Genomic DNA, 27,043 nt, shown 5'->3' with positions numbered 1-27,043 from the left:
CTAATCAGGAACTCTCCATCAACAGGGAGATGACAGTTTGTTTTACTGGAGAAGGTTTCTTGGAGCCCTTCTCTGCCCCTGGAAGAAGGAGAGAGGGGCATAATTCAGGTTATGGTGCCAGCCCAGTGGGATCTGGGGAAGCGTTGCCTTTTCTGAGTGTTTCTTGCCACCTGCCTTCTCCCCTTGGCACCCTTGGGGTATTTCAGATAGATCAGCTAAAGCACCGGTTGAATAAGATGGAGGAGGAATGTAAGCTGGAGAGAAATCAGTCCCTGAAACTGAAGAATGACATTGAAAATCGGCCCAAGAAGGAGCAGGTTCTGGAACTGGAGCGGGAGAATGAAATGCTGAAGACCAAAAACCAGGAGCTGCAGTCCATCATCCAGGTGAGGGCCTGGAGGGGGGGCCAGCGTGGGCAGCGGGAGGGTGAGGGCTTGGAGTTGGGGGAAACAATGAACCTGCCAGGGTGTGAGTCCCTGAGCCTCACCCATGCTGACTGCAGGATCACAGACATGCATGCCATCCTTGGGCACCTTTGTCTCCTCCTCTATAAAGCAGTGACCCCCACCACCGATTTGTCAGAGACAGGAGATCATACTTGGGAAAACATGTGCTTATTTGAAGCACTCCAGGAAAATCACCAACCACGTGGAAGTCAATGCCCTGAGCACTGTGGGAAGAGATGAGGACATCTAGGAAACCTACATGCCCTTAAAGATTCCAAGAAACTCAACTCTAAGCTCCGTGCCACTTGTTCCAACCTCAAATGCCTCCCCACACTTGTCACCGCTGAATCACTTGTGGGCACGGAGGAGGAAGTTGCTGAGGACTGACATCCCAAGACATATCTGCAGGGCAAGAAAAAAAAAATGCATCCTCCTGCTCCCTCCAGAACAGTCCCCCAAGGAGCGGGTGCCTGGTATTTGAGGCTCTGTTTCAGAGCCGAGGATGAACCCAGCTTCTCCAGAACAGATTCCTCGGTATTTCAGGGGCAGCATCCAAAAAGTGTTTCGGGTGCAGCAACTGCTTCTCTGAGCTCCGATAAGCGCCAGGGAGAACAAAAGGCCCAGGATACGCCCAAGCAAAAGCCAGTTTTCTGCTTCTTTCCAGGCAATCAACTTCTTAAATGCTAAGCTTCTTAGAGACCCCAGGGGACATACATCTCTTCTTGCCTCTACCTTCCAGGCACAAAACGTTCTGCTCTGTCCGTGTCTGTTGCTGGTTCTTCTGTCCCCTGCCTTCCAGGACCACCTGGCTTCCCACCCCAACCCTGACCCTGTTAAACCTCCTCCCTCCCACCCAGGCCGGGAAGCGCAGCCTGCCAGACTCGGACAAGGCCATCCTGGACATCTTGGAACACGACCGCAAGGAGGCCCTGGAGGACCGGCAGGAGCTGGTCAACAGGATCTACAACCTGCAGGAGGAGGCTCGCCAGGCAGAGGAGCTGCGGGACAAGGTGGGAGTGGGGATCGCCTGCCCAGCAGTGCCCTCGGCTGGCCCCCTTCACACCAGGGGGCAGTGGTGTGTGTCAGCAGGACCTCCCTGACCCCACACTCCTTTCCAGGGACTAGGTCAGACCCCTGGCATAAATCCCCTGTACTTCCCGGTATTCAGCCCCTGGCAGAAGCTGCAGTTTATCAACCAGATGAGGGCCTGGGGGCAGGAGCAATGTGGGCAGAGGAGAGGGTGAGGGCTTGGGATTGGGGGAACCCACATACCTGCCAAGGTGTGAGTCTCAGAGCCTCACCCACACCTTGTGGATTGCAGGATCCCAGATGTGCTGGCCACCCTTGGGCATTTACAAGCTATTGCACCAGCTTAGCACCTGTGTCCCCCTCCTGACTGAGACCACACTGTCCTCCCCTACGTTACCTGGTCTGTAGTGGGTTCACGACAATGCTGGGTTGATTGGTCTCCTACCTTGAGCCCCAGTGGTCAGATAGCCGGTTCTCAGAAAGGCAGGCCATATCCTGACCATGCCAGCTTAGGGAGGGACAGGCCAGCTCCAGCCAGCTGGTGGGAAGGCACGAGCAGAGAACAGCTTTCAGCCCTGACCTATTGATTGCTTGATGCATGTATTGATTTCTCTGTGTCATTCACAGTACCTGGAGGAGAAGGAGGACCTGGAGCTCAAGTGCTCGACCCTGGGGAAGGACTGTGAAATGTACAAGCACCGCATGAACACGGTCATGCTGCAGCTGGAAGAGGTGGAGCGGGAGCGGGACCAGGTACAGGCACCACCTGCAGTGTGCAGAGTGGCAAGGCTGCACAGCGAGGCCCACGCCCCAGACCATCAGTTCCTTCATTTTGTCCAGTGCAACGTCACTGACAATGCAGGGATCACTCCTGAATCCATCTTTCCCATTTCTGTTCCAAAGATGAATTCTATCCCAAAAGGCTTTTGGAAGTCACAGGCATTTGGGTATCAGAAGGCTCCGAGCTGGGCTCCAGCAGCTCCCACAACCAAGCATCATTCTTAAATATTGTCTGTTCTCTCGGGTGAGAGGATGGGTTCAGATCCAGCCCTGTCATTCATAAGGTGTATGCCCATAGGCAAGCTGCCACCCTGACCTCAGTGCCCTCATCTGTAAAATGGGGATAATTATGGTAGCACCGCCTCATAGGGACAGGCTGTGGCGTTCCAGGGATACTGCATCAAAGCTCTCAACACAGAGCCTGCCACTAGCAAGGGTCAGACCATCGGCTCTGTGATTGTGTTAATGAAGAAGGTAGTGACTGACACACCCGGGTGTCAGGCTGCAGACGAGAGCCACAGATGATGTGGCTGGCCCCTGGGTTGGGGACCATGCCTGTCCCTGGGCCCAGCTGGATTTGGCTGGGGTGCAACCCCCAAAGCAGCCTTTGTCCGGCTTCTCCCTGGCAGGCCTTCCACTCCCGAGATGAAGCTCAGACGCAGTACTCGCAGTGCTTAATAGAAAAGGACAAGTACAGGAAGCAGATCCGCGAGCTGGAGGAGAAGAACGACGAGATGAGGATCGAGATGGTGCGGCGGGAGGCCTGCATCGTCAACCTGGAGAGCAAGCTCCGGCGCCTCTCCAAGGACAGCAACAACCTGGACCAGGTAGGGCGGGACGGGCAGGGCCCCATGCCTGAAGCCAGGTGCCCACTGAGGGCTGTGACCAGTCGCTGCCTCCCCGTGCAATGAATGGCTCCTTGTCCTTTGTTTAGTTTAGTTTTATTTTTTAAACAGGGTCTCGCTCTTTCGCCCAGGCTGGAATGCAGTGGCACCATCACAGCTCACTGCAGCCTCAAATTCCTGGGCTCAAGCAATTCTCCCACTTCAGCCTCCCGGGTAGCAGGACTAAAGGTGCACACCACCATGCCTGACTAATTTTGTATTTTTTTTGTACAGACGAGGTCTCACTGTTTCCCAGGCTGGTCTTAAGCTCCTATTCTCAAGTGATCCTCCCGCCTCAGCCTCCCAAAGAGCTGGAATTACAGCCGTGAGCCACTGTGCCCGGTTGGCTTTTCATATGTTTGAAGCCGGAAGTTCCCTCCCACACCCAGCATAATCCACATCTTTTAGTCTTGTGTTTGTGTCTGTTTAGTGATGAGTGGAAGCCACTCATTTTGAAGTTAGAAGATGCAGGATAGGGCTGGGCACAGTGGCTCATGCCTGTAATCTCAGCGTTTTGGGAGGCTGAGGTGGGAGGATCACTTTAGGACAGGAGTTCAAGACCAGTCTGGGCAACAGAGTGAAAATTTTTAAAAATTTAAAAAAGTAAAATTAAAAACATAAATAAGACGATGCAGGGGGCCGGGCGTGGGGGCTCACGCCTGTAATCTCAGCTGTTTGGGAGGCCGAGGCGGGCGGATCACGAGGTCAGGAGTTCCAGACCAGCCTGACCAACATGGTGAAACCCTGTCTCTACTAAAAATACAACAGAATTAGCCGGGCGTGGTGGTGGGAGCCGGTAGTCCCAGCTACTTGGGAGGCTGAGGCAGGAGAATCGCTTGAGCCCAGGAGGCGGAGGTTGCAGTGAGCCGAGATCACACCCCTGCATGCCAGCCTGGTGACAGAGCAAGACTCCATCTCAAAAAAAAAAAAAAAAAAAGAAGATGCAGGGCAAGCTTGACCTGGCCACTTCCTTGCTGGGCAGCCTCCCCGTTAGGAGCTTCAGTGCCCTCTCTGTGACCACAGCCAGCTGCTGACCTCCCACTGGGGTTCCCCCGCACACCTGAACCGTCACTGGGTTTATGACACCCTGCGGTCATTATGGTTCCTAGTGCCTGTGAGTAAACCCTCATTTATGGACTATGTGAATTGCAGAGTGCATTTCCCAGCAGGGCCCCAGGCACTGAGAAATGAAGGAATGCCTCCCCCACGGGTAGATGTTATCACTATTATAGCTCTGGGTTTACCGAGCGCCGTCACATGCAGGTGCCACACAACGTGCCCTCTGTGCGTTACCTCATTTACCCCACGGAACTGTCCTGCATGGAAAGCACGCTCCGTGTCCTCATTTATAAAGGAAGGGACCCTGACCGGGCGCGGTGGCTCAGGTCTGTAATCCCAGCACTTTGGAAGGACTCGCGTTCCCAGCTGCAGTTACAGCGTGAACACAGGCCTGGCATGTAGCCCACTGTGCTGTCAGCAGGCCATGACCGGCGCTTCCATCCGTCTGCAGAGTGGGAGTCAAGGAGCAGCAGGGGGGTAACGGGGCACGCCAAGGTGGGCTGTGCACACCCAGGAGCTCTACTGCTATTTTGAGCCCCTGAAGGATTTTGCACAGGGGGTGGAACAAGACGCTTTGAGTTAGGAGGCAGCACAGCGTGAGGGTGCCACGTGGCTTTGTGGGCCACGTAGTTCCTTCATGACACAGCACTCCGCTTCCTATTTTGTAAGAAGTGATTATCAACAACAACCTCTATTTGTCAGGAAGGATTCAATGAGGTGACAGCTATGAAGCACTCCAGACAGTACCTAGCACTGTGTGTGTGGTTTTTTTTTAACATCATTCAGTCATTCTGAATATTTTTTATATTTTTAGCTCAGGCACAGGGCTAGAAATAGAAATTTAATGGTGGCAGATGAGATATAAGAGGCTGAGGCCAGTTAGGAGGCAATGCCTTTACCATTGTACGAGAAGACCGGGGCTTGCTTGGGAGACTGGACCAGAAGCCTGGGAGGAGGATGCATCGTTAGGCTGGAATGATGGGTCTCAGTGTCTGGGGTTACGGTTGGGGTCAGGAAAGAAGAATGGCGGAAGTGAGCTTCATGCTCGGGTGGCCGAGGGAACGATGGCGCCGTCAGCCCAGCCATTTTACCCACTGGTGGCACATCGCCAAACCCCATCACTAACACCAGCTTTTCTGTGTCCCCAGAGTCTGCCCAGGAACCTGCCAGTAACCATCATCTCTCAGGACTTTGGGGACGCCAGCCCCAGGACCAATGGCCAAGAAGCTGACGATTCTTCCACCTCGGAGGAGTCACCCGAAGACAGCAAGTACTTCCTGCCCTACCATCCACCCCAGCGCAGGATGAACCTGAAGGGCATCCAGGTGCATGGGTGTGGAGGGAGGGGGCGCAGGTGCAGGGCAGAGGGTCTGTGAGCTGGGGGCCCCTGCAGGCGGTGACGGGGCAGCACAGCCATGCCTGCTTCTGGGTGGGTCTTGGGTGCCCAGACTGTGACTCAGTCTATTTCAACCCTGTAAGGTGGAAATCCTGCCAACTCGCTTTTTACTCATTTGTACATTTTTATGGATTCCCTCACTCTTATAAATGTAATAGACGTTAAAGAGAGAGAAAGAAAGACAGGCTGGGCATGGTAGCTCACGACTGTAATCCCAGCACTTTGGGAGGCCAATTCGGAAGGATCGCTTGAGGTCAGGAGTTCCAGACCAGCCTGGGCAACATAGGAAGATCCAGTGTCTCAAAAAAAAAAAAAAAAAAAGAGGGCCGGGCGCGGTGGCTCACGCTTGTAATCCCAGCACTTTGGGAGGCCGAGGCGGGCGAATCACAAGGTCAGGAGATCGAGACCACGGTGAAACCCCGTCTCTACTAAAATACAAAAAATTAGCCGGGCGTGGTGGCGGGCTCCTGTAGTCCCAGCTACTCGGAGAGGCTGAAGCAGGAGAATGGCGTGAACCCGGGAGGCGGAGCTTACAGTGAGCCGAGATTGCACCACTGCACTCCAGCCTGGGCGACAGAGCGAGACTCCGTCTCAAAGAAAAAAAGAAAGAAAAGAAAAGAAAAAAGAAAGAAAAAAAACAGCCAGGCATTGTGGTACATACCTGTAGTCCCAGCTACTCAGGAGGCTGAGGCAGGAGGATCACTTGAGCCTAGGAGTTGGAGGCTGCCGTGAGCTATGATAGCACTACTATACTCCAGCCTGGGTGACAGAGCAAGACCCTGTCTCAATAATGAGAGAGAGAGAGAGAGAGAAAGGAAAAAAAGAAAGAAGAAAGAAAGGAAAAAGAAAAAAAGAAAGAAAGAAAGAAGGAAAGAAAGAAAGAGAGAAAGAAAGAAAGAAAGGTGGAAGGAGGGAAAGAGAATGAAATGAGCATCATTTCCAAATTCAGGCTTGGCACAGTCGCTCACACCTGTAATCCCAGCACTTTGGGAAGCTGAGGTGGATGGATCACCTGAGGTCAGGAGTTCGATGGCAGCCTGGCCAACATGGCAAAATCCCATCTCTACTAAAAATACAAAAATTAGCCAGGCATGGTGGTGGACACCTGTAGTCCCAGCTACTCAAGAGGCTGAGGCAGGAGAATCACTTGAACCCAGCAGGGCGGAGGTTGCAGTCAGCCGAGATCGCACCACTGCACTCCAGCCTGGGTGATAGAGCAAGACTCTATCTCAAAAAAAAAAAAAAAAAAAAAAATTCATTTGTTTATTCATCACATATGTATTGAGTATATGTATTGAGTGCCAATCACATGCCCGTCACATGTCAGGCACCATCCTGGGAGCTGGAGTTAGCAGTAATCCTGTCGCTTTGCTCAGAATCTCGGGCAACCTGAAGCCCATGGCTGGCTCTCGATGCGGTGGGAATGAGTGAATGAATGAGACGCCACAGCAGGGCCTGACAGTGCCTCCGTCTCTCCCAGCCTTGCACACGCCAAGCCAGAAGGCCTGAGGCAGCACATCTGAGCTGACTAAGAGCCCGTTAGCACTCTGGGCCGGGGGTGGCCAGGGCACCTGCCCGGCAGCCTCACCCTCTTCTGAAACCCACTCTGTGTCGTGCACCCAGCTCTGCTCAGCTTCACACTCCCCGCACATCGCTTGGTCCCCTCTGCCGCTCTTGGCTCCTGTCCTGTCTTCTGCCATGAGCCATATTGCATGGCCGCCCTGGGAGGAGAGCTTGTCTATACCAGCAGCTGCCTGATTCAAGCCCAGGGGAGCCGCTGTGTCTTGTCGTCCCAGCCGCGGGAGATGAGCATCAGTCCATGTGCGTTCCGGGCCGACCCTGGTGGCCGTATGACGAGGGACAGGATGGCTGGCCTTGCTTTATTTTTTTCTAAGCCCCGGTGACATGTGTCTAGGTCCGTGTTTGATTTGTGTCTTGTGTCTTGTTTCTTCCCCTCCCCTCCCTTTTAGCTGCAGAGAGCCAAATCCCCCATCAGCCTGAAGCGAACATCAGATTTTCAAGGTTAGTGAGACGCCCAGATCTCTCTTGGCCTGTCTCATCTGTCACTCTGTCTCTCTCGGTCCATCTGTTTCTCCCACTGTAATGAACAATCCTGCGCGGTAAACGTGGCAGGTTCTCGGGGGTCTCGGGGTGGTGGGGGTCCATCCAAATAGCAATTAATGTTCATCGTCATTCAAAGCGGGCAGGAGCCCCAACCACTGAAAGGTCCTTTCTGTGGTTCCCTCCATGCTTCCCCGCCTCTCCCGGTGGGTCTGTCCAGAACCCCTGGTGCATTAGCTGAACTGTGCGTTTTGCCCATGGCTTCTCAGTAAGAGGACTCTTTGACCCTCTTCCAAGACTTTTGGCTGGGTGGTCCCCACAGGACCTCACAGGAGGCTGGTTCCTTCGTCAGTCCCTGGTTCTCCAAGACACACTACCTTCAGAATCTTCTCTTTTGTCCTCACCATGTCTCTGGGAGTGACAGATCAGCTAGAAGGGTTTGCCTAAGCAAATCAAGCACCTACTATGTGCCAGGTGCTGGAAGGCCCAAGTAGATGCCCATAGACCCCACATACTCAGGCAGGGCCACAGCCAGGAGGTGGAAAGTGCATGGGTCCTGAGAGTGGCTGGACAAAGGTCGGAGAAGGATCCATCAAGAAGGGCACATTTGGCCGGGCATGGTGGCTCACACCTATAATCCCAGCACTTTGGGAGGCCAAGGTGGGCGGATCACCTGAGGTCAGGAGTTTGAGACCAGCCTGGTCAACATGGTGAAACCCTGTCTCTACTAAAAATACAAAAATTAGCCAGGCGTGGTGGCGGATGCCTGTAATCCCAGCTACTCGGGAGGCTGAGGCAGGAGAATCCCTTGAGCTCAGGAGGTGGAGGTTGCAGTGAGCCAAGATGGCACCACTGCACTCCAGCCTGGGCGACAGAGTGAGATGCTGTCTCAAAACAAAAAAAAAAAGAAAAAGAAAAAGGTGGGGGTGGGGTGTACATTTAAACTGGGGCTGGAAAAGGGAGCCTTTTGCTGGAGGGACACAGTGTCTGGAAGGACTCCTCAGGCCAGAGAGGGGCCTATAAACAGAGGTGTGGAGACCAGGAGGTAGGTGCACAGGTCAGAAGCTGCCCTGCCACCCCAGAGCGCAAAGCAGGAGAGCACTGGGCTGAGACTGTGGGCGCCTCGCTGAAGATGCGGACTTCATCCTGCACGGCAAGGATGAAGCCTCCCGCAGGTGGCTTTGGGGTGGGCTGGAGAGTGAAGAGTGCAGACCCGTGCTTAAGGCCTTTCTCTCTGGACATGGAGGGTAGCGGAGGGAGGCCAGGGCGGGGGGCCCTGTCCAGCTCCCTCACGGCCACACCCGGTGTCTCAACAGCCTTCTTTATCAGAAGGGAGGTGCAAAGGGCCTGGGGCCTGCAGGAAGCAGAGAAGGGGGTTGCATCAAAGGGAAGGGATGGGATGCAGTGGCCATGGGGCTTCTTCACTCCTCATCAGACCTTAATAGGCTTCCCAGTGCCAGGTGCTGGGGGCCCAGGGAAGGACAGCATATGGTTCCTCCCCAGAAGGCATCCGCTGATGGGGGTGCATGTACGTATATCTCTCTGTGCACAGAACACGGGCACACACAGCAAGGGTGGGAGCACGGAGGGGACACAGAGAGCAACAAGACCAGCCTGGGCAACACAGCAAGACACCATCTCTGTAAAAAATTAAATTTAATAAAAAGCAAGGGGAGGTTTTTGAGGGCTCTTTCTCCAGCAGATGCCATAGAGAGGGGAGTGAGCCCCAAGGGAGCGAAGAGGCCCCAGACCCACCTCGTTAGAAGGAGGTTTGGGATGATGCCAGACAGCCCCATGTGCCTATTGGCCACGGGTCTCTGACTTCCCTTTCCCCGCCTTGTCTCTCCCTCGCCTCTCTCTCTTCCACCTCAAATGCTCCCCGGCCCCCTTGTCCTTTCTCTGTCTCTCCCACCTCATCTCCCATGGGGACAGCCAAGGGGCACGAGGAAGAAGGCACGGACGCCAGCCCCAGCCCCTGCGGATCTCTGCCCATCACCAACTCCTTCACCAAGATGGTGAGCTGCAGCTTCTGCCCGACCTGTGGGTCCCCTCCATTGTCTCCCCCTGCAGAACAGTGTCCGGGGCCCCAGCTCGTGCTCACCACCCACTCTCCCTCCAGAGCTCATCCCCACCACTCTCTCCCTGCCCCTGCAGAACGCCATCCAGGGCCCCAGCTTATCCCCACCACCCTCTCTCCCTCCAGAGTGCCATCCGGGGCCCCAGCTCATCCCCCAACACCCTCTCCTGCTGCAGAACACCGTCCCGGGACCCCAGCCTCGTCCACCCCACCAGCCCCAACCCACCTCGCCTTCCTCCCCTAAGTCCCAGCCTCTGAGCAGCGCTGCTGCCTGCTCTGGGCTGCAGCCCCAGCCTCCCTTATGTTTATTTAGAGAGGTTTCCACAGCCTCGCAATGTATTTACACCTTCTTGCCGCCTCCTTTCCCAATTTAACACTGGGTGGGAAGAGGAGCTGGGCCTCCCAGGGGCTGTCGCGCATGGCACAGGCCGTGAAAATTCTGCTGCAACTTCTCAGCCCCTGGCAACTCCCGCAGCCTGGGGAGCAGGCGGCAGGCAGGGCAGGGAGCTGTGAGCGGCTGGAGCCGCCGCAGAGCTGAGGCTCAGGGCCCCCTCCCCAGCCCAGAACCCCTACCTGGGCAGAGCCGGGCAGGGTCCCAGCCACTGCATCCAGCACTGCCCACCCCCTGCCAGGCAGCAGAAGGCCCAAGATTAGAAATTCTAACCCCGAGGAGAAGCCCTGGGAAGCTTGTCAGCTCAGCTTCCAAAATCAGGCCCTGGGGGAGGCAGAGATTTTGTAATGAATGATTCCTGTCTGATGGCTGCCCTGGGTGGCAGAATCCCAGGCTCTTATTAAGAGTGGCTCTGGCCAGGAGCCAGCAGGCCTGGTTTCAAAGGTCGCTCTCCGGCAGCTGTGCCGTCTGGGGCACCATTGCCCTCCCCACACCCCAGGACCACACTATTCACCATGTTTAGAGCAGGTGCCCACAGCAGGTGCAACCCGGGGGCCTTGAGCTCAGCCTGTGCACCATGGCGAGGCAGCGCCCCAGTACCCCAGCCGGCTGGCTCCCGCCTGCGTTCTCCCTGTGAGCAGATGTGCGAGCAGATGTGCTCCAAGCTCGGCGGCTGCGGCCACTCCGGGCTGAGCACGAGCCTGCTCCAGCCAAGGTCACCGCTGAGAGCCGGCTCGCTGCCTCCATGCCGCCTGAGTAGGAGGCGGGCACGATTTTGCATTGAATTTAGTCCCTGCATGTGTAATATTTATGCACCTGTAACGTGTGTGTGTCTGTGTCTGAAGCAGCCCCCCCGGAGCCGCAGCAGCATCATGTCAATCACCGCCGAGCCCCCGGGAAACGACTCCATCGTCAGACGCTACAAGGAGGATGTGCCCCATCGCAGGTGGGTGGCAGGTGAGGGAGGACTGGGCATTTGCCCCGTGCCACCATGCCAAGCCTGCTTACCCCGTCACTGGGCCAGTCCACGCTTGCTGACCCAGCTGTCTTCGAAGCAACCCTGAAAGGCAGGGTACTGCTCATTCTACAGATGAGGAAGCTGAGGCTCGGAGGAGGCAAGTGGCCTCCCCGGGTTCACCCAGCTGCCTATCCAAGGACAAAACCTATGACCCGTGGCTCCATGCTGCCCAGAAATCAGGTTCCTGGGCCCCACGGCCCCAAGGCTTGGCTTTTTCTGCCAAAGAATAAGAAACTCATGGCTGGGCATGGTGGCTCACACCTATAATCCCAGCACTTTGGGAGGCCGAGGCGGGTGGATCACCTGAGGTCAGGAGTTAGAGACCAGCCTGACCAATATAGTGAAACCCCATCTCTACTAAAATTACAAAAAATTAGCTGGGTGTGGTGGCATGCGCCTGTAGTCCCAGCTACTCGGGAGGCTGAGGCAGGAGAATCACTTGAATACAGCAGGTGGAGGTTGCAGTGAGCCAAGATCATGCCCCTGCACTCCAGCCTGGGTGACAGAGCGAGACTCCGTCCCAAAAAAAAAAAAGAAAAAAAGAAACTCATGAATGGCTTCTCCAGTCTCCTCTACCACCTTCCTTACTTCCTGAAAACCATTAGTGTCCTCACGAGGAGAACCACAGTAGAGGTATGCCTGGGCGACGGGTGTTTGCAACCTGCCAGGGTTTGGCACGTCACCTACAAAGTCAGAGGTTGTTGGGCAGTTTCCAGAAGGGCAGAGAGCAAGCAGTGGCCTTGGAGGCTGGATCCACATCCCCAGTCCTGCTGGGGCCTGGGTTTGGGCCTCTCAGCATGGCCTTCCCTGGCTGGCTCCAGAGATCAGCAGCAAAGATCTGCACTAGGCCAGGCACAGTAGCTCACGCCTGTAATCCCAACACTTTGGGAGGCTGAGGCGGGCGGATCACCTGAGGTCAGGAGTTCAAGACCAGACTGGCCAACATGGCAAAACCCCATCTCTACTACAAATTAAAAAAATAAAAAATAAAAATAGCTGGGCATGGTGGCATGCACCTGTAATCCTAGCTACTGGGGAGGCTGAGGCAGGAGAATTGCCTGAACCCGGGAGATAGAGGTTGCAGTGAGCCAAGATCGCAGCATTGCACTTCAGCCTGGGTGACAGGAGCAAAACTCCATCTCAAAAATTTAAAAAAAAAAAAAAAAAAAAAAAAAAAAATCAGACCCACGCCAGCCTCTTCACCAGCAGCTGTGTTGCGGGGACTCCCTCTGGCCAGCCGGGGGCAGGTGTTGAAAGCAGCTTTCAGAAGCCACATGTGGCATCTGCATCAAAGCACCTGCACCTTGAAGCACTATTGCAAAAACCACATGCAGACAACTGAGAACTCCAGAGCGCAGCAAGCTTGCTGTGTCCACTCCGGCTGAGGGGCGCTCAGCTCCCAAACCCATCACACAGGGCAGATGGATCTCTGTCCTGTACCATGTCAGAGAAGAGTGAGAGAGACGTGAACAGGAGGTGGGGCTGGCGGGGCCTCTGTTCACCTGCCCTGGCTTTCCTCCTCCCCTGCTGGAGGAGGCAATCTCCAAGACCTCTGGACCGCCCACCCTTCCAGGGAGCCTCCTGCCTCCACCCACACTGCCCTCTCAGAAGCAAGGCCACTCGGAAGCCTGGAACCTTCCAGAAGCTTCTCTGTCCCTCACCTGTGCGTGCACACACACACACACTCACATGCATGCTTTCCCCACCCTCCCTTGTGTCTTGCAGCACAGTCGAAGAAGACAATGACAGCGGCGGGTTTGACGCCTTAGATCTGGATGGTACGTGCCTCTCAGATCTGGGAAGATCGTGGGTAGGACGGGTCACAGAGGGTCATAGGTAGAGGGTCACAGGTCCTTAAGACCCACTATGCGGAATGGACTCAGAGTCGCTCTTGAACACAAAAGATAAGCCTCTGTTCCCCATTGGGCTTGCCCATGGCTGAGAGATGCCCTGTGAGCTTGTTCGTTATCTTGTAGGTAATGGGGGCCCATCCAGCTGCTGTGCAGAGGGCACGAGCTAGGTCTGGGCTTTTAAAAAGCATAGTTCTCACATACTGTAGCCAGGCACCATGGAGGGGCTCGACCTGCATACCTGATCCAGCTTAATCTCAACAACCGCTCTCAGAAATGCTATTGTTACCCTCATTTTATAGATAAAGAAAGGAGCCTCAGAGACAGGAAAGAACAGGAAGGCAGAGTGGGCTGGGAGCAGGGAGTTCTCATACGAAATTCATGTGTTGAGCTGTTAACCAGCCTCAGCAAAAGGAATACAGAAGGCAGATGGAGAGGCCGACATTGGAGAGGCAAGGCCAGGGGGAGAGGCCGACCTTGGAGGTACAAGGCTGTGGGGAGAGGCCAACCTTGGAGGGACAAGGCCAGGGGCAGAAGCAGACCTTGGAGGTGCAAGGCTGAAGGGAGAGGCCGACACTGGAAGGGCAAGGCCAGGGGAACGGGTCGACATTGGAGGGGCAAGGCAGGATGGGGAGAAGTAGGGAGGGTGAAGGCGGGCTTGCAGGGTCACCGCCTTCAAGCCTGTCTCAGCACCGAGGGAGGGTGGCAGCATCCCCTGGCCCCAACAGAGCTGGCAGCAGGGGAGACTGTGGCTCAGAGTCCTCCGGGTGTGCCCTGCCAGCCCCCTCTCTTCCAGGGCTCCCCCAGCCTTTGCCAGCTAAGGCTGCCAACCGATGAAACGAAAGATGAGTGGTCCTCCTTAATGGGGAAGCATCAGCGCTATCAAGTGTTAAAGAGAGGTTAGCACCTAATCGAGGCTGGGTAATGAGAAGAATTGAAAGAGTTTTGGAAAGGGGAGAGAATCCCGGGCAACCGTCCAAAGTATTTTGCAGTGTCGGGAAAAATTCCGTTTGCAGAGAAGCCTTTGTTATCAGCCCCGAGGAGATTTGCAGTTCCCTCCATCCCAGCCACCCAGAGCTCTGGGCAGTGGGTGTCTTTCCCCCAGGTGTTCCGGGTCCACCTGGGGTGAGAAGATAGGGAGGGGCCTCCTATCGGGGCCAGACCCTCCTCTTCCCGCCCTGCTTCAGGCCCCTGCGGGCCAGGAAGCTGATGGATAATGGTGAGGCATTAGGGTCCCAAAATGAAAATCTGGGGGCCCAATTCAAAAACAGAATGAAGCCAGCTGCAGTGCCTCACGCCTGTAATCCCAGCACTCTGAGAGGCCAAGGCAGGTGGATCACTGGAGGCCAGGAGGGGTGACATAGCAAGACCCTGTCTCTACAAAAAAATATTAATTAGCCAGGCATGGTGGCATATGCCTGTAGTCCCAGCTCCTTGGGAAGCCAAGACAGGAGGATGGCTTGAGCCCAGAAATTCAAAACCAGCCTGGACAGCATAGTGAGACTCTGTCTCTATAAAGAAATTTTTTTTAATTATCCAGACATGGTGGTGCACACCTATAGTCCCAGCTACTCCAGAGGCTGAGGCAGAAGGATCACTTGAGCCCAGGAGGTTGAAGCTGCAGTGAGCTATGATTACACCATCACACTGCAGCCTGGGCAACAGAGCAAGACCCTCTCTCAAAAAAAAAAAATAAAATAAAACTAGAACAAGCAACTGCTAATGGAAAGCCCCCGTTTTCCAGATACAAAAAAAAAAAAAAAAAGGAATCTTAAAAACCAGGTACCTGATAAGGCTTCCCAGTAAGTGGTAGCTCCTGGAGGCTGGAGAATGTCTGTGTTGGAGACATTCAATGCAGGACTCAGCCATCTGCACCAGGGAACCTCACAGACCAATCTCCTGGGAGGTTTCCCAGGAAGAGCAGGGAAGGAGGGCTCCGAGCCTGCCCCCAGTGCCAGGACCAGCCCAGCAGGTCCCAGGGCTGTCTCCGGAGCTCCCTGCCACCCCTGGTACTGATGGGCCCTCGTCCCTCTGCAGATGACAGTCACGAACGCTACTCCTTCGGACCCTCCTCTGTTCACTCCTCCTCCTCCTCCCACCAATCCGAGGGCCTGGATGCCTACGACCTGGAGCAGGTCAACCTCATGTTCAGGAAGTTCTCTCTGGAAAGGTACCCCAGTGAAGGGGAAGCCGGGGTTGAGGGTGGGGATGGGATAAAGACCCCTCGCCCACTTACCCCCTCGCTCCCCTGTGAAGGGGACCATTCATGTGGGCCTTGTTCTAGAGCCAGAGCCAGAATCGTAGCATTCCCGAGTCAGAAATCACTTCCTGGCTGGGCACGTTGCTCACACCTATAATCCCAGCACTTTGGGAGGCCAAGGCGGGAGGATTGCTTGAGCCCAGGAGTTCCAGACCAGCCTGGGCAACACGCAAGACCCCATCTCTACAAAATAATTTAAACATTAGCCAGGCATGGTGGCACACACCTGTAGTCTCAGCTACTCAGGAGGCTGAGGCAGGAGGATCACTTGAGCCCAGGAGGTTGAGCCTGCAGTGAGCTATGATTGCACCACTGCACTCCAGCCTGGGCGACAGAGCAAGACCCTGTCTCAAAAAAAAGAAATCACTTCCTCTGACCTCCCAAGTGTCCAGGTGCAGAAACCGAGGCCCACAGAGGGAGGGGCTTGCCCAAGGCCATTCAGCATGGCAGAGGCAAAGAAGTGGGACCCAGATACCCAGCAGTCCCCGTCCATGACACACTGGAGCCTGGTGGGCCGTGCTCAAGGGGACCCTCCTAACATGGCCCTTGCCAGTCCCAGCATGGCCACTGCAGGCCACGGAGGGTGCCTCAGCTCCTCTCCTCGTCTGCATTTCTCGCAGCAGGAGCCACTTGTGAGCTCTCACTTCCCTTAGCCATGAGGGGCCATTCTTGGAGCCAGGACACCCAGGCGCCTGATGACCACAGGAGGCCATGCCACCGGGGTCCTGGCGCCCACCACCAACCCCCGGTGTGTCCCGGTAGGGCTTTTCTCTTTTCAGCCCAGCTGCCTAACTGCCATTCTGTTTCCTGCTGCAGACCCTTCCGGCCTTCAGTCACCTCCGTGGGGCACGTGCGGGGCCCAGGGCCCTCGGTGCAGCACACGACGCTGAATGGCGACAGCCTCACCTCCCAGCTCACCCTGCTGGGGGGCAACGCGCGAGGGAGCTTCGTGCACTCGGTCAAGCCTGGCTCTCTGGCCGAGAAAGCCGGCCTCCGTGAGGGCCACCAGCTGCTGCTGGTGAGGGGCTGGCGGCAAGGGAGGTGGCTGCAACTGTAGTGTCAGTGGTGACATTTAGGAGCCCCTAAGCCTTGCATTCAGCCATGGATGCCCGGGCAGGAGGAGGGAGCTGGAAGGTGGTCAGACCATTGGCATCGTGGGGCCCTTCTCTCCCCAGCTCCCTGCCCATGCTTCTGCATCCTGCAAGCTCCCAGGGTGCAGGCAGGAGGCAGGTGCACCCCCCTGAGCAAGATGCTTTTTCCCCCTGTTGGCACTGAGCTCGTCTTTGTTCGGGGAGAGATGGTTTTTTTCCCAATGTACAAAGAGTGGTCTCGCTCCTGCAGCTCTGCTGCCTGTGGAGCCAGGAGACAAACGCTGTCTCTGCTCTCCAGCTAGAAGGCTGCATCCGAGGCGAGAGGCAGAGTGTCCCGTTGGACACATGCACCAAAGAGGAAGCCCACTGGACCATCCAGAGGTGCAGCGGCCCCATCACGCTGCACTACAAGGTCAACCACGAAGGTGAGACCTCCCTCCACCGTCTGGAGCGACCCTTGGCCAGGGAGGCAAGTCTCTGACCTGGACAAGTGACCTCGCTGCCTAGAGCCTCCGCTTGCTCATCTGTTCAGTGGAAGGCAGGGGCACTTCCTGGCAGCATCATGAGGTGCAGGGGCAGGTCTGGGAGACAGCTGTGAGCAGGGCTTTACTGTCTCGCACTGGCTCTTTGGCCATGTCTGCACGCACCTGCCCAGGTGTCTCGGGCTGCCCGCTGGGTCACAGTGAATACGGCATCCCCAGCCTCAGGCACACCTGTTGGAGCCCCGGCTGGCCCAGCTCGGCCCTTTCTCCCTGGCAAGTGAAAGTTGCTTCCTCTCTTGGGCTTCCCGTCCCTGATGTCCGTAGGCAGCAGCTGTGAGGTCAGTCTCCCCACGGACTGGGCATGGAGAAACAGAGGTTCCCTGTCAGGTCCTGCTGGGGGATTTCTGGCTTTGTTCAGCGTATCTCAGAAGCCTGCTCGCCCACCAGGCCAGGGCCATAGCAATGGCTACCTGAGCTCTCTGCCTCCTATGAGAACAGAACCTACAAAGAGGACCCTGCTGGAGTGAACTTTCTTTCCCTGGAATTCCAGACTGCAGGGCTGCGCTGCTGCACAAGCCTCGGGGGCGCTGCTGACATCATATTCTGTGGCACTGCTGGCCAGGGGGCCCAGAGATTTCTCTACCCAGGACCAAGGCCACTGAACCACATCCCGGGCCCCAGGATTCTTGCTCTGTGATCCCCCAACTCCGGGGCAGGCAGGCCTCACCCTCTCTTTTCACAGGGCCCCCAGCATCCTTTGAATGGGATCTCCTCCTTCTCGGCCAAGACTCCTGGGCGGTGAGCTCTGAGCTTTGTTTTCTGCTCTGAACGAGTCTGAGTTCTCGTTCTCACCTCTGAGTTTTTCTACATGATTATCTCTGCAGCTGGATCTTATTTTTAACCGCCAGGGCTCATGAATGTTTCAGCAGAGCATAAATAGCCAGTTTCTCTCTATCCACTCTCCAGAGCCGCCTGCTCGAGCTCCTTCCTGGCAGTGCCCTACCCGTGCAAAGACAATAATGATGCTCTGTCCCTACATGCAGGACAGGCTTCTCTCCAGTTGTGCACCCTGATCTTCCAGCCCAGCAGAAAATCTGCGGGCCCGCAGAATATGATGTGAGCAGCACCCCCCAAGCCCAGAGTTGCGCAGCAGCACAGCCCTGCAAGTCTGGAATTCCAGAGAAAGAAAGTTCATTCCGGCAGGGTCCTGTGTGCAGGTTCTGTTTTCACAGGAGGCAGAGAACTCAGACAGCGATCACAATGGCCCCTGGCCAGGTGGATGGGCAGGATTCTGAGATGTGCTGGACAAGGCCAGGATCCCCCGGACGGACCTAACAGGGAACCCCTGTTTCTCCATGCACAGTGGGTGGGAACATTCATCAGATAATCCAGCTGGCTGGCACGGCCCTGGAATGTGGGCGTGGACATTCGACAAGCTACTCTGGTTATTAGAACCATTTTAGCTTCCGCAGTATTATACAGCCCTCAGCATGTGGGGCTGATGTGGGGGTTTATATTATGGTTTGATATCATAGCACAGCTTGCTGCATTTGTTGTGTTCATGGTTTATGCCCCGCTCCCTCACAAAGTATTTGCAAAACTTTACTTGGGAGGTTGATGACATTTAAATAAGGTTAAAACGACATGTGCCATGGTCTCTTCGGGAAACCATTTGGCAGTATCTTCTAAAGATAGATAGATAGATAGATAGATAGATAGATAGATAGATAGACAGATAGATAGATAGATAGATAATTGATAGATAGATAGATTGATAGATGATAGATAATGGATACATAGATGGATGATGGATGGGTAAGTAGATAGATGATTAGATAGATAGATAGAAGATAGATAGATGATAGATAGAAGATAGATAGATAGATAGATAGATAGATAGATAGATGATAGATAATGGATACATAGATGGATGATGGATGGATAAGTAGATAGATGATTAGATAGATAGATGATAGAAGATAGATAGATAGATAGATAGGTAGATAGATAGATGATGGATAGAAGATAGATAATAGAAGATAGATAGATAGTTAGATAAATAGATAGATAGATGATAGATAATGGATACATAGATGGATGGTGGATGGATAAGTAGATAGGTGATAGATAGATAGATAGATAGATAGATAGATAGATAGATAGATATAGATAGATATTCTATGACCAAGTAATTCCACTTCTGTGTATGTACCCAAAAGAAATGAGCACATATATCCACAGATAGATGATTGATTGACTGATAGATAGATGATTGATAGATGACAGATAGATAGATAATAGATGAATAGGTAGATGATAGATAGATAGATAGATATTCTATGACCAAGTAATTCCACTTCTATGTATGTACCCAAGAGAAATGGGCACACATATCCATAGATAGACAGATAACAGGTAGATAGATAATAGATAGATGAATAGATAGATATTCTATGACCAAGTAATTCCATTTCTGTATATATACCCAGAGAAATGAGCACGTATATCCACAGACAGCAGTGTGTATGAATAACTCATAGCAGAGTTGTTCACAATAGCCCAAAACTGCAAACAATGCAAATTGCACATGGGAGAATGGATACATCCACATACCATGGAATACTATACACCAGTGAAAAAGAGTGCCCTCCAGCTACGTTGCAGCATCACAGACAAATCTCACAGGCGTAATGTTGAACAGTGGAAGCTGAAAGTGAAGAGAACATATACTGTTTGGTTCCACTTATATGAAGTGAGATTCAGCTTATTTATAGCAATGTCAGTTAGGACGATGGTTCCCCTTGGGAAAGGTACTGACACAGAGGGTTCTGGTTGTTGCTGCCCACACATATACATTTGTGGAAATTCATTGAACTGAGTACTTAAGAATTTATGCACTTTACTGTATGCGAGTTGTGCATCAATGAAAAAAATAAAAAACAAAGAAGTGCCATATAATGGTGGGGAAATATGAAGAGTGTAGCGGGAATGCTAATAAAGGTGATCATTGCAACTTGGCAAAAATTTTAGCTCCGAGCTTTCTGGCAGCCAAGACAAAAAGGGAAACTGGTAAACAACATGGCTACCCTTCACTGGGGAGGTAGAACTTTCCCCTGGCTGTGAGCTCTAAGAGCAGCATATTGCACAGGCACGTTGGTGGTGAGGAAAGCTGCTCTAGGAGCTGCTCTGATGGTCAGGGGACCCCATACCGATAGACAGCTGGTGCATCTTTCCCTCCACAGGGTACCGGAAGCTGCTGAAGGACATGGAGGACGGCCTGATCACGTCAGGGGACTCGTTCTACATCCGGCTGAACCTGAACATCTCCAGCCAGCTGGACGCCTGCACCATGTCCCTGAAGTGTGACGACGTTGTGCACGTCCGTGACACCATGTACCAGGACAGGCACGAGTGGCTGTGTGCGCGGGTCGACCCTTTCACAGACCATGACTTGGATATGGGCACCATACCCAGCTACAGCCGGTGAGGCCAGAACCAGGGCGGGGCTCCCGTTTCCCTGAGTCTATGAAGGACCAGGCAGGGGGCTGCGGATGCCATGAACATCAGCAGAGGGGCTTATAGAGAAGCCCAGGCCAAAGAAGGCCACTGCTTTCCCTGTTGCACAGTGAGGTCCCCCAGGCCCTCCTCCTCCAGGAAGCCCTTCCTGCCTCCTTAGGGATGTTTCTCTCAACCTTCACTAGAATCCTGTAGAATTCTCTTCCGTCTGGTAGTCACCAGACCACTCAATTCTATGCTCTCTTGCTGGGTTCACTAGTCATTTCTTTTCCATAGACCACATCCTGACAACAACGTTGTCATCATAACAGCACTAGCCCCCAAGGACTGAGCACAGGTAGTGTGTCAGGCACACAGCAGGCATCCGGAAGCATCTGTAAGACTGTAACACTACACATCCATACCACAGCATCTATAAGACCATAACACCACACCTCAGGCCAGTCGTTGAGGGCAAGCATCATCGCACCAGATTTACAGAGGAGGAGACCGTGGCTCAGAGGGGTTCAGCCACTTTGCTGCAGCCCCACAGCGAGCCAGTGCTGGAGGTGGGATCCAAACACAGATATAAGGAGCCACGTCTTCTCCCCGGGTGCCCCCTGGGCTCAGAGCGCACACCAGCCACAGGGCCATCCCTACGCAATCGGACACGTGCCCCATCCATGCCCGTGCGGTGCTGCAGCCTCGCTGGCTTCCTGGTGCTTGGCCCTTAAATTTCAGCCCCTGAGGCTCCTCTCTTCGCTCCCCAGAGCCCAGCAGCTCCTCCTGGTCAAACTGCAGCGCCTGATGCACCGAGGCAGCCGGGAGGAGGTGGACGGCGCCCACCACACCCTACGGGCACTCCGGGTAGGTCTGCCAAGCACCCTGTGGGGGCAGCAGGGGCAGGGACCTCACCAGCTTCAAACCTAACTCCCGGGTCTTTTTTAGAGGCAGTAACAAATGCAATCCATCTGTATTGGGATGATGAATTCTGGGGGACTTGGTTCCTTGGTTCCTTAGGAATGAGACGCTCCCTGTAGAAGGAGCCCCATCCTCTCATGCCCTCCCACAGGTCCTGTCTTTCCAGGACAAGGGGTTGATGTCTGGCCGGGCACAGCGGCTCATGCCTGTAATCCCAGCACTTTGGGAGACCAAGGTGGGCAGATCACTTGAGGTCAGGAGTTCAGGACCAGCCTGGCCAATATGGTGAAACCTTGTCTCTACTAAAAACACAAAAATTAGCCAGGCATGGTGATGGGCGCCTATAATCCCAGCTACTCGGGAGGCTGAGGCAGGAGAATCGCTTGAACCTGGAAGGCAGAGGTTGCCGTGAGCTGAGATCGTGCCACTGCACTCCAGCCTGGGCAGCAGAGCAAGACCCTGTCTCAAAACAAAAACAAGGCTCGGTGCAGTGGCTCACGCCTATAATCCCAGCACTTTGGGAGGCAGAGGCGGGAGGATCATGAGGTCAAGAGATCGAGACCATCCTGGCCAACATGGTGAAACCCCATCTCTACTAAAAATACAAAAATTAGCTAGGTACGGTGGTGTGCCTGTCATCCCAGCTTCTTGGGAGGTTGAGGCAGGAGAATCTCTTGAACCTGGGAAGTGGAGGTTGCAGGGAGCAGAGATCATGCCACTGAACTCCAGCCTGGTGTCAGAGCGAGACTCTGTCTCAAAAATAAAGAAGATGAGCCTAGGGTTCTGGCTGCAGCTGGACTGCAGGCCTTTGCTCTACCATCCCTGGTCTCTGTTGAAGCAAACCACCTCTCTCCCAAGTCTCCAGGACTCCTCTCCCCTACTCTGCCTGCCCCTGCCTGCCCCCGCCCCTTGCCTGCAGCCTTTTGATTTCCCTAAGGAAGCGTTAGCACGGAGGGGGCTTGGGGACAGGTCTCCAGTTCTCACCAGCATCATTGTGTTCTCGCCTCCTGCCAAGCCCAGCAGGGCCTGACTGATTGAGAAATTCATTTCAGAACACCCTGCAGCCAGAAGAAGCGCTTTCAACAAGCGATCCCAGGGTCAGCCCCCGTCTCTCTCGAGCAAGCTTCCTTTTTGGCCAGCTCCTTCAGGTAAGGCTCTCCGGAGTGCCTGCCGACCTTTCAATCATATTCTGCTGCGGCCCTGCCCTCTCCCCACTGAGAAGAGACACCCGAATCAAAATAACCATGCTTTGTGTTTGTACACCCCTTGCAACTCTTCACAGTGCCTCACACCTCCTGTCCCATTTTATCCTGTCAGTGACAGGTTGGTAGACAGTCTCTGCCTGCGGGAAGAAAATCCCACTTTCATGAAAGATTGAGGAAACTTATGGTGAAAAGAAACTGAAGTTAGCTGTTCAGATACTAATAGAAAGATCAGAAGCAGTGTATCAGGAGATGAAAGCAAACATCCTACATATCTAGGCCAGATCAGGTCCTCATGAATTGAGCATTCAACTTATCTGAGCATCCCGGCAGCCAAGGAAAAAAGGGAACCCAGCAGAGTCTTTCAATCTTATCTGTCTTGGGAAACATTTTAGCAATCAGGACCAGAAAGGACTTTTCCCTTCTACTTAATTCTAAAAGGGATTTGTATTTATTTATTATTTATTTATTTGTTTGTTTATTTATTTATTTATTTTGGGTGGATCATTATACAAAGAACATTGACTAGCATTGTGTGTGGTATCTTCAGAAATGGTTTCTCATAAATGCAGAAACACTCTTTAGGATCGTTTATTATATCGCCCGTGGACAAAAGCCAAGGAGGTAATATGAAAATGTGGCCCCATGAGCATGTTCCTGTGTCGCTGCCTCACTCGTTAGACCCCAACGGAGACAGTGTTAAATTCTGCCGCTCCATCTTGACGTTGGAACAGGGAAACCCAGGGAAATTGTGGGCAATGTGACCCTAAAATCCAGGTAGACACAAACAAGTGGCGGAGAGACACCCAGGTGGAAAGGAACCCTGGCAAAGTCTGACAGGTTCACGAGGGCAGGACCATTTGAGATGACCCATTTTTACACCCGCATGACATGCAAGAGTGGAACCTTGGGGCCGGGCGCAGTGGCTCATGCCTGTAATCCCAACACTTTGGGAGGCTGAGGCGGGTGGATCACTTGAGGTCAGGAGTTTGAGACCAGCCTGGCCAACATGGTGAAACCCCGTCTCTACTAAAAATACAAAAAGTAGCCAGGTGCAGTGGCAGGTGCCTGTCATCCCAGCTACTCGGGAGGCTGAAACAGGAGAATCGCTTGAACCCGGGAGGCAGAGGTTGCAGTGAGCCGAGATCGCACTACTGCACTCCAGCCTGGGCGAAAGTGCGACACTCCATCTCAAAAAAAAAAAAAAAAAAAAAAAAAAAGTGAAACCTTGGGAGTCTCATCCAGAGCCCTGCAGCCAGTTAACAGAGAGCCGGCTGACACCCCAGATGCCATGCGTTTCCTTCCTGCAGAAGGAAGAGTGTGGAGAGACTCAAAGTAGCCCATAGAATATGGTGTGAACCTGCTTCTGGGCCCATTGCCGGGGCATCCGTTTCTGCCCTCCAGGACTCAAATCTGTGAATTGTAGAAAAAAGTGGGTGCCCCCCATTAAACTTAGGGATACCGAGGCAGAAAGGCATGGTGAGCACAGTGTCAGAGGGAGGTGGCATTGTCCAGCACATGCCGAGCAGGGGGGCAGTCCCTGCCCACAGGGGTTTCCAGCCAGGGGTCTTCACCGCTGGGGCGGCTCAGGTCCCACAGTGCCCGCAGAGCTGCACCTGAGGTTCCCACAGGGATGCAGACAAGCTTGACCCGAGACTCATCCAGCTGCGGAAGACGCCATGGGCACCAATTCACTCATTTACCTACTCAGAACATCTCTCCAGTGGCTAAAGGGCTCGAGCCACCTGCTGGGAGTCTCCTGTTTTTATAGGCAAAATTACTGGCCCAGGAACCCCCAGGGACAGAGGGGGGATTTGAACAAAGGTCTGGCTTTGCCTGGTTCTGTCTGTTTAGAAGCGGAAGCAAAACAGTCCTCCCCCGACCCTCCCTCTGCTCCTCCAGTTTGTCAGCAGGTCCGAGAACAAGTATAAGCGGATGAACAGCAACGAGCGGGTCCGCATCATCTCGGGGAGTCCGCTAGGGAGCCTGGCCCGGTCCTCGCTAGACGCCACCAAGCTCTTGACCGAGAAGCAGGAAGGTACATGGGGACCGCCCGGCCCCTCCCACCACTCCCAGCCACAGTCACACATGCCTCACCCTCACCTGGCAGCACATTGGTCCTTGTGAGGGGGCCTGGAAGTCCTCAAAAGAGAGAGAAGGGTGGACACAGGTGGCTCATGCCTGCGATCCCAGTGCTTTGGGAGGCCAAGGCTGGAGGATCGCCTGAGGCCAGGAGTTCAAGACCAGCCTGGGCAACATAGTAAGACCCCCATCTCTACAAAAAATATAACTATGGCTGGGCGCGGTGGCTCACGCCTGTAATCCCAGCACTTTGGGAGGCCGAGGCGGGCAGATCACAAGGTCAGGAGATCGAGACCATCCTGTGAATGGTGAAACCCCGTCTCTACTAAAAATACAAAAAATTAGCCAGGCGTGGTGGCAGGCACCTGTAGTCCCAGCTACTCGGGAGGCTGAAGCGGGAGAATGGCATGAATCTGGGAGGTGGAGCTTGCAGTGAGCCGAGATCACGCCACTGCACTCCAGCCTGGGTGACAGAGTGAGACTCCATCTCAGAAAAAAAAAAAATATATATATATATATATAACTATAAAATATATAATAACATTAAAAATAAAAACATAAAGCATTAAAATAAATTTTAAAATATGTAAATAAATAGCTAGGCGTGGTGTCACATGCCTATGGTCCCAGCTACTTGGGAGGCTGAGGTGAGAGGATCACTTGAGCAGGAGGTTGAGGCTGCAGTGAACCAAGATCACATCACTGCAGTCACTCTGACCTGGGCCATACAGCAAGACTCCTAGCTCTAAAAATAAAAATAAAAGACAAAAATAAATTAAAAGGATGAGGGAGCCTGGCCTTGGCTGTGAGGACCATGCTGCCTCGGGGTGACGTCCCGCCAAGCTCACCCGATAACGACGCTCTCGTTGTGGTTGCTTCGCGCCCGGGTGCCCATGTTAATTGGGGCTGTTTGCTGTGAAGTGTTCGTTTTATTGATTTCTCTACCCACTGAGTGCCTCTTGCCATTTATCAACCCGGCGAGAGGCCTCTCGGTCCACCGTCCCCCACCCCGCTGGCCCTGGCTGGCCCTGATCAGGGAAAGGGAAGCCACAGCCCTGGCTGGATCTCAGAGGAGGCCCTGGGGTGGCTTCCTGGGATGGTCCTCTGGAAGTTGGAGTGGCCAGGCCAGGGGACAAGAAAAGGCACAAGGGACAACGGACAGGCTGCCCGTTTCTGGGAACTCTTTCCTCGGGCTGCCTGGGGGTGGCTTCCTCAGAACCCCGGGCTTCTGCATAACTCCGCCACCTCATCCAGAGAGGGACTGAGAAGAGGGAACTGAGGACAAGTCGTCCCTCCCAGTGCTCCTGGGAGACACCCAAGGCCTTGCCCGCTGGTCCTGGTGTCTCTTGGGTGCCCGCCGGCACTTGCTTTCCTTGTCCTCTCCCTCCCCTCCGCTGGGCTGTACCCAGTTCATGCCCTTCCTCTGAGAAGCCCTCCTTGATCGTCTGCCAAGGCAAACTTTCCCTCCAGAGCTCAGCCAAGGTCCCTGCATTTGTCACACACTCTGCCCGCCCCCCACCACACCTCCTCTCCCTGGCACATGAGCCCCAAGCAGTGCCAGCCTGAGGTGACCTCAGACACTGGATGCCCAGGGCAGCAGCCAGGCCTCCACACTGACGGTGGCCTCCAGGACCCAGCTCAGGGGCCCCGTCCTCCCTGGAAGGTCTCTGACCACCGCCCTCTCCTGCCCCTGCCAGAGCTGGACCCCGACAGCGAGCTGGGCAAGAACCTCAGCCTCATCCCCTACAGCCTGGTGCGCGCCTTCTACTGCGAGCGCCGCCGGCCCGTGCTCTTCACGCCCACCGTGCTGGCCAAGACGCTGGTGCAGAGGCTGCTCAACTCGGGAGGTGCCATGGAGTTCACCATCTGCAAGTCAGGTAATCGGCGAGCCACGTCCACCTGGGGAGCCCCGCAGGAGCCATGGACCAGGACAACTTCCCCTCTTCTCTTCCCTCCTCCCCTCCTCCCTTCCCCCTCTTCCCTCTTTCCTTTCCTTCCTCCTCCCTTCTTCTTCTTCTTCTTCTCCCTCCTGCAACTTCTCACTCCTCCCCTCCCCCTCCTCACTTCCCTCCTCCCCTCCTTTTCTTCTTCCTCATCCTCCCCTCCCTCCTCCCTCTTCTTCCCTCCTCCTCCTCCCCATCACCCCTCCTCCCCCTGGATGGATGGATGGATGGATGGATGGATGGATGGATGGATGGATGAATGGATGATGGGCAACTGGGTGGGTGGACAGATTGATAGATAAATGGGTGGGTGGGTGGATGGATGGATGGAAGGATGGGTGGGTGGATGGGTGAGTGGGTGGATGGATTGGTGGGTGGATGGATGGATGGATGGATGGATGGATGGATGGATGGATGGATGGATAGGTGGGTGGATGGATGAGTGGATGGATGAATGGATGGATGGATGGATGGATGGATGGATGGATGGATAAGTGGATGGATGGGTGGGTGGACGGATGGGTGGGTGGGTGAGGGGTCGGTAGATGGGTGGGTGGATGCATGGGTAGGTGGATG

General features: G+C 54.3%; 1 protein-coding gene across 2 annotated transcripts in view; it reads left to right on the top strand.

The window, feature by feature from the left end:
- The window catches only part of CARD11 (caspase recruitment domain family member 11), a 137,985-nt gene that overhangs the window by 104,466 nt on the left and 6,476 nt on the right, over positions 1-27,043 (top strand). For both annotated transcript variants that reach the window (XM_003274949.4, XM_012496262.2), the window contains 17 exons: positions 207-386; positions 1,304-1,456; positions 2,103-2,228; positions 2,885-3,082; positions 5,347-5,523; positions 7,565-7,616; positions 9,588-9,670; positions 10,969-11,069; positions 12,867-12,919; positions 15,029-15,161; positions 16,068-16,269; positions 16,641-16,767; positions 20,067-20,307; positions 21,090-21,186; positions 22,293-22,388; positions 24,345-24,480; positions 26,222-26,401. In XM_003274949.4, the coding sequence (XP_003274997.1) occupies positions 207-386; positions 1,304-1,456; positions 2,103-2,228; positions 2,885-3,082; positions 5,347-5,523; positions 7,565-7,616; positions 9,588-9,670; positions 10,969-11,069; positions 12,867-12,919; positions 15,029-15,161; positions 16,068-16,269; positions 16,641-16,767; positions 20,067-20,307; positions 21,090-21,186; positions 22,293-22,388; positions 24,345-24,480; positions 26,222-26,401 (2,335 nt within the window). The remainder of the gene's footprint in view (positions 1-206; positions 387-1,303; positions 1,457-2,102; positions 2,229-2,884; positions 3,083-5,346; positions 5,524-7,564; positions 7,617-9,587; positions 9,671-10,968; positions 11,070-12,866; positions 12,920-15,028; positions 15,162-16,067; positions 16,270-16,640; positions 16,768-20,066; positions 20,308-21,089; positions 21,187-22,292; positions 22,389-24,344; positions 24,481-26,221; positions 26,402-27,043) is intronic.

This window comes from Nomascus leucogenys, chromosome 17, assembly GCF_006542625.1.
Source record: "Nomascus leucogenys isolate Asia chromosome 17, Asia_NLE_v1, whole genome shotgun sequence".
Taxonomy (NCBI): domain Eukaryota; kingdom Metazoa; phylum Chordata; class Mammalia; order Primates; family Hylobatidae; genus Nomascus; species Nomascus leucogenys.
The sequence above is the reverse complement of the archived record's forward strand: the minus strand, read 5'-3'. Positions and strand labels throughout refer to the sequence as shown.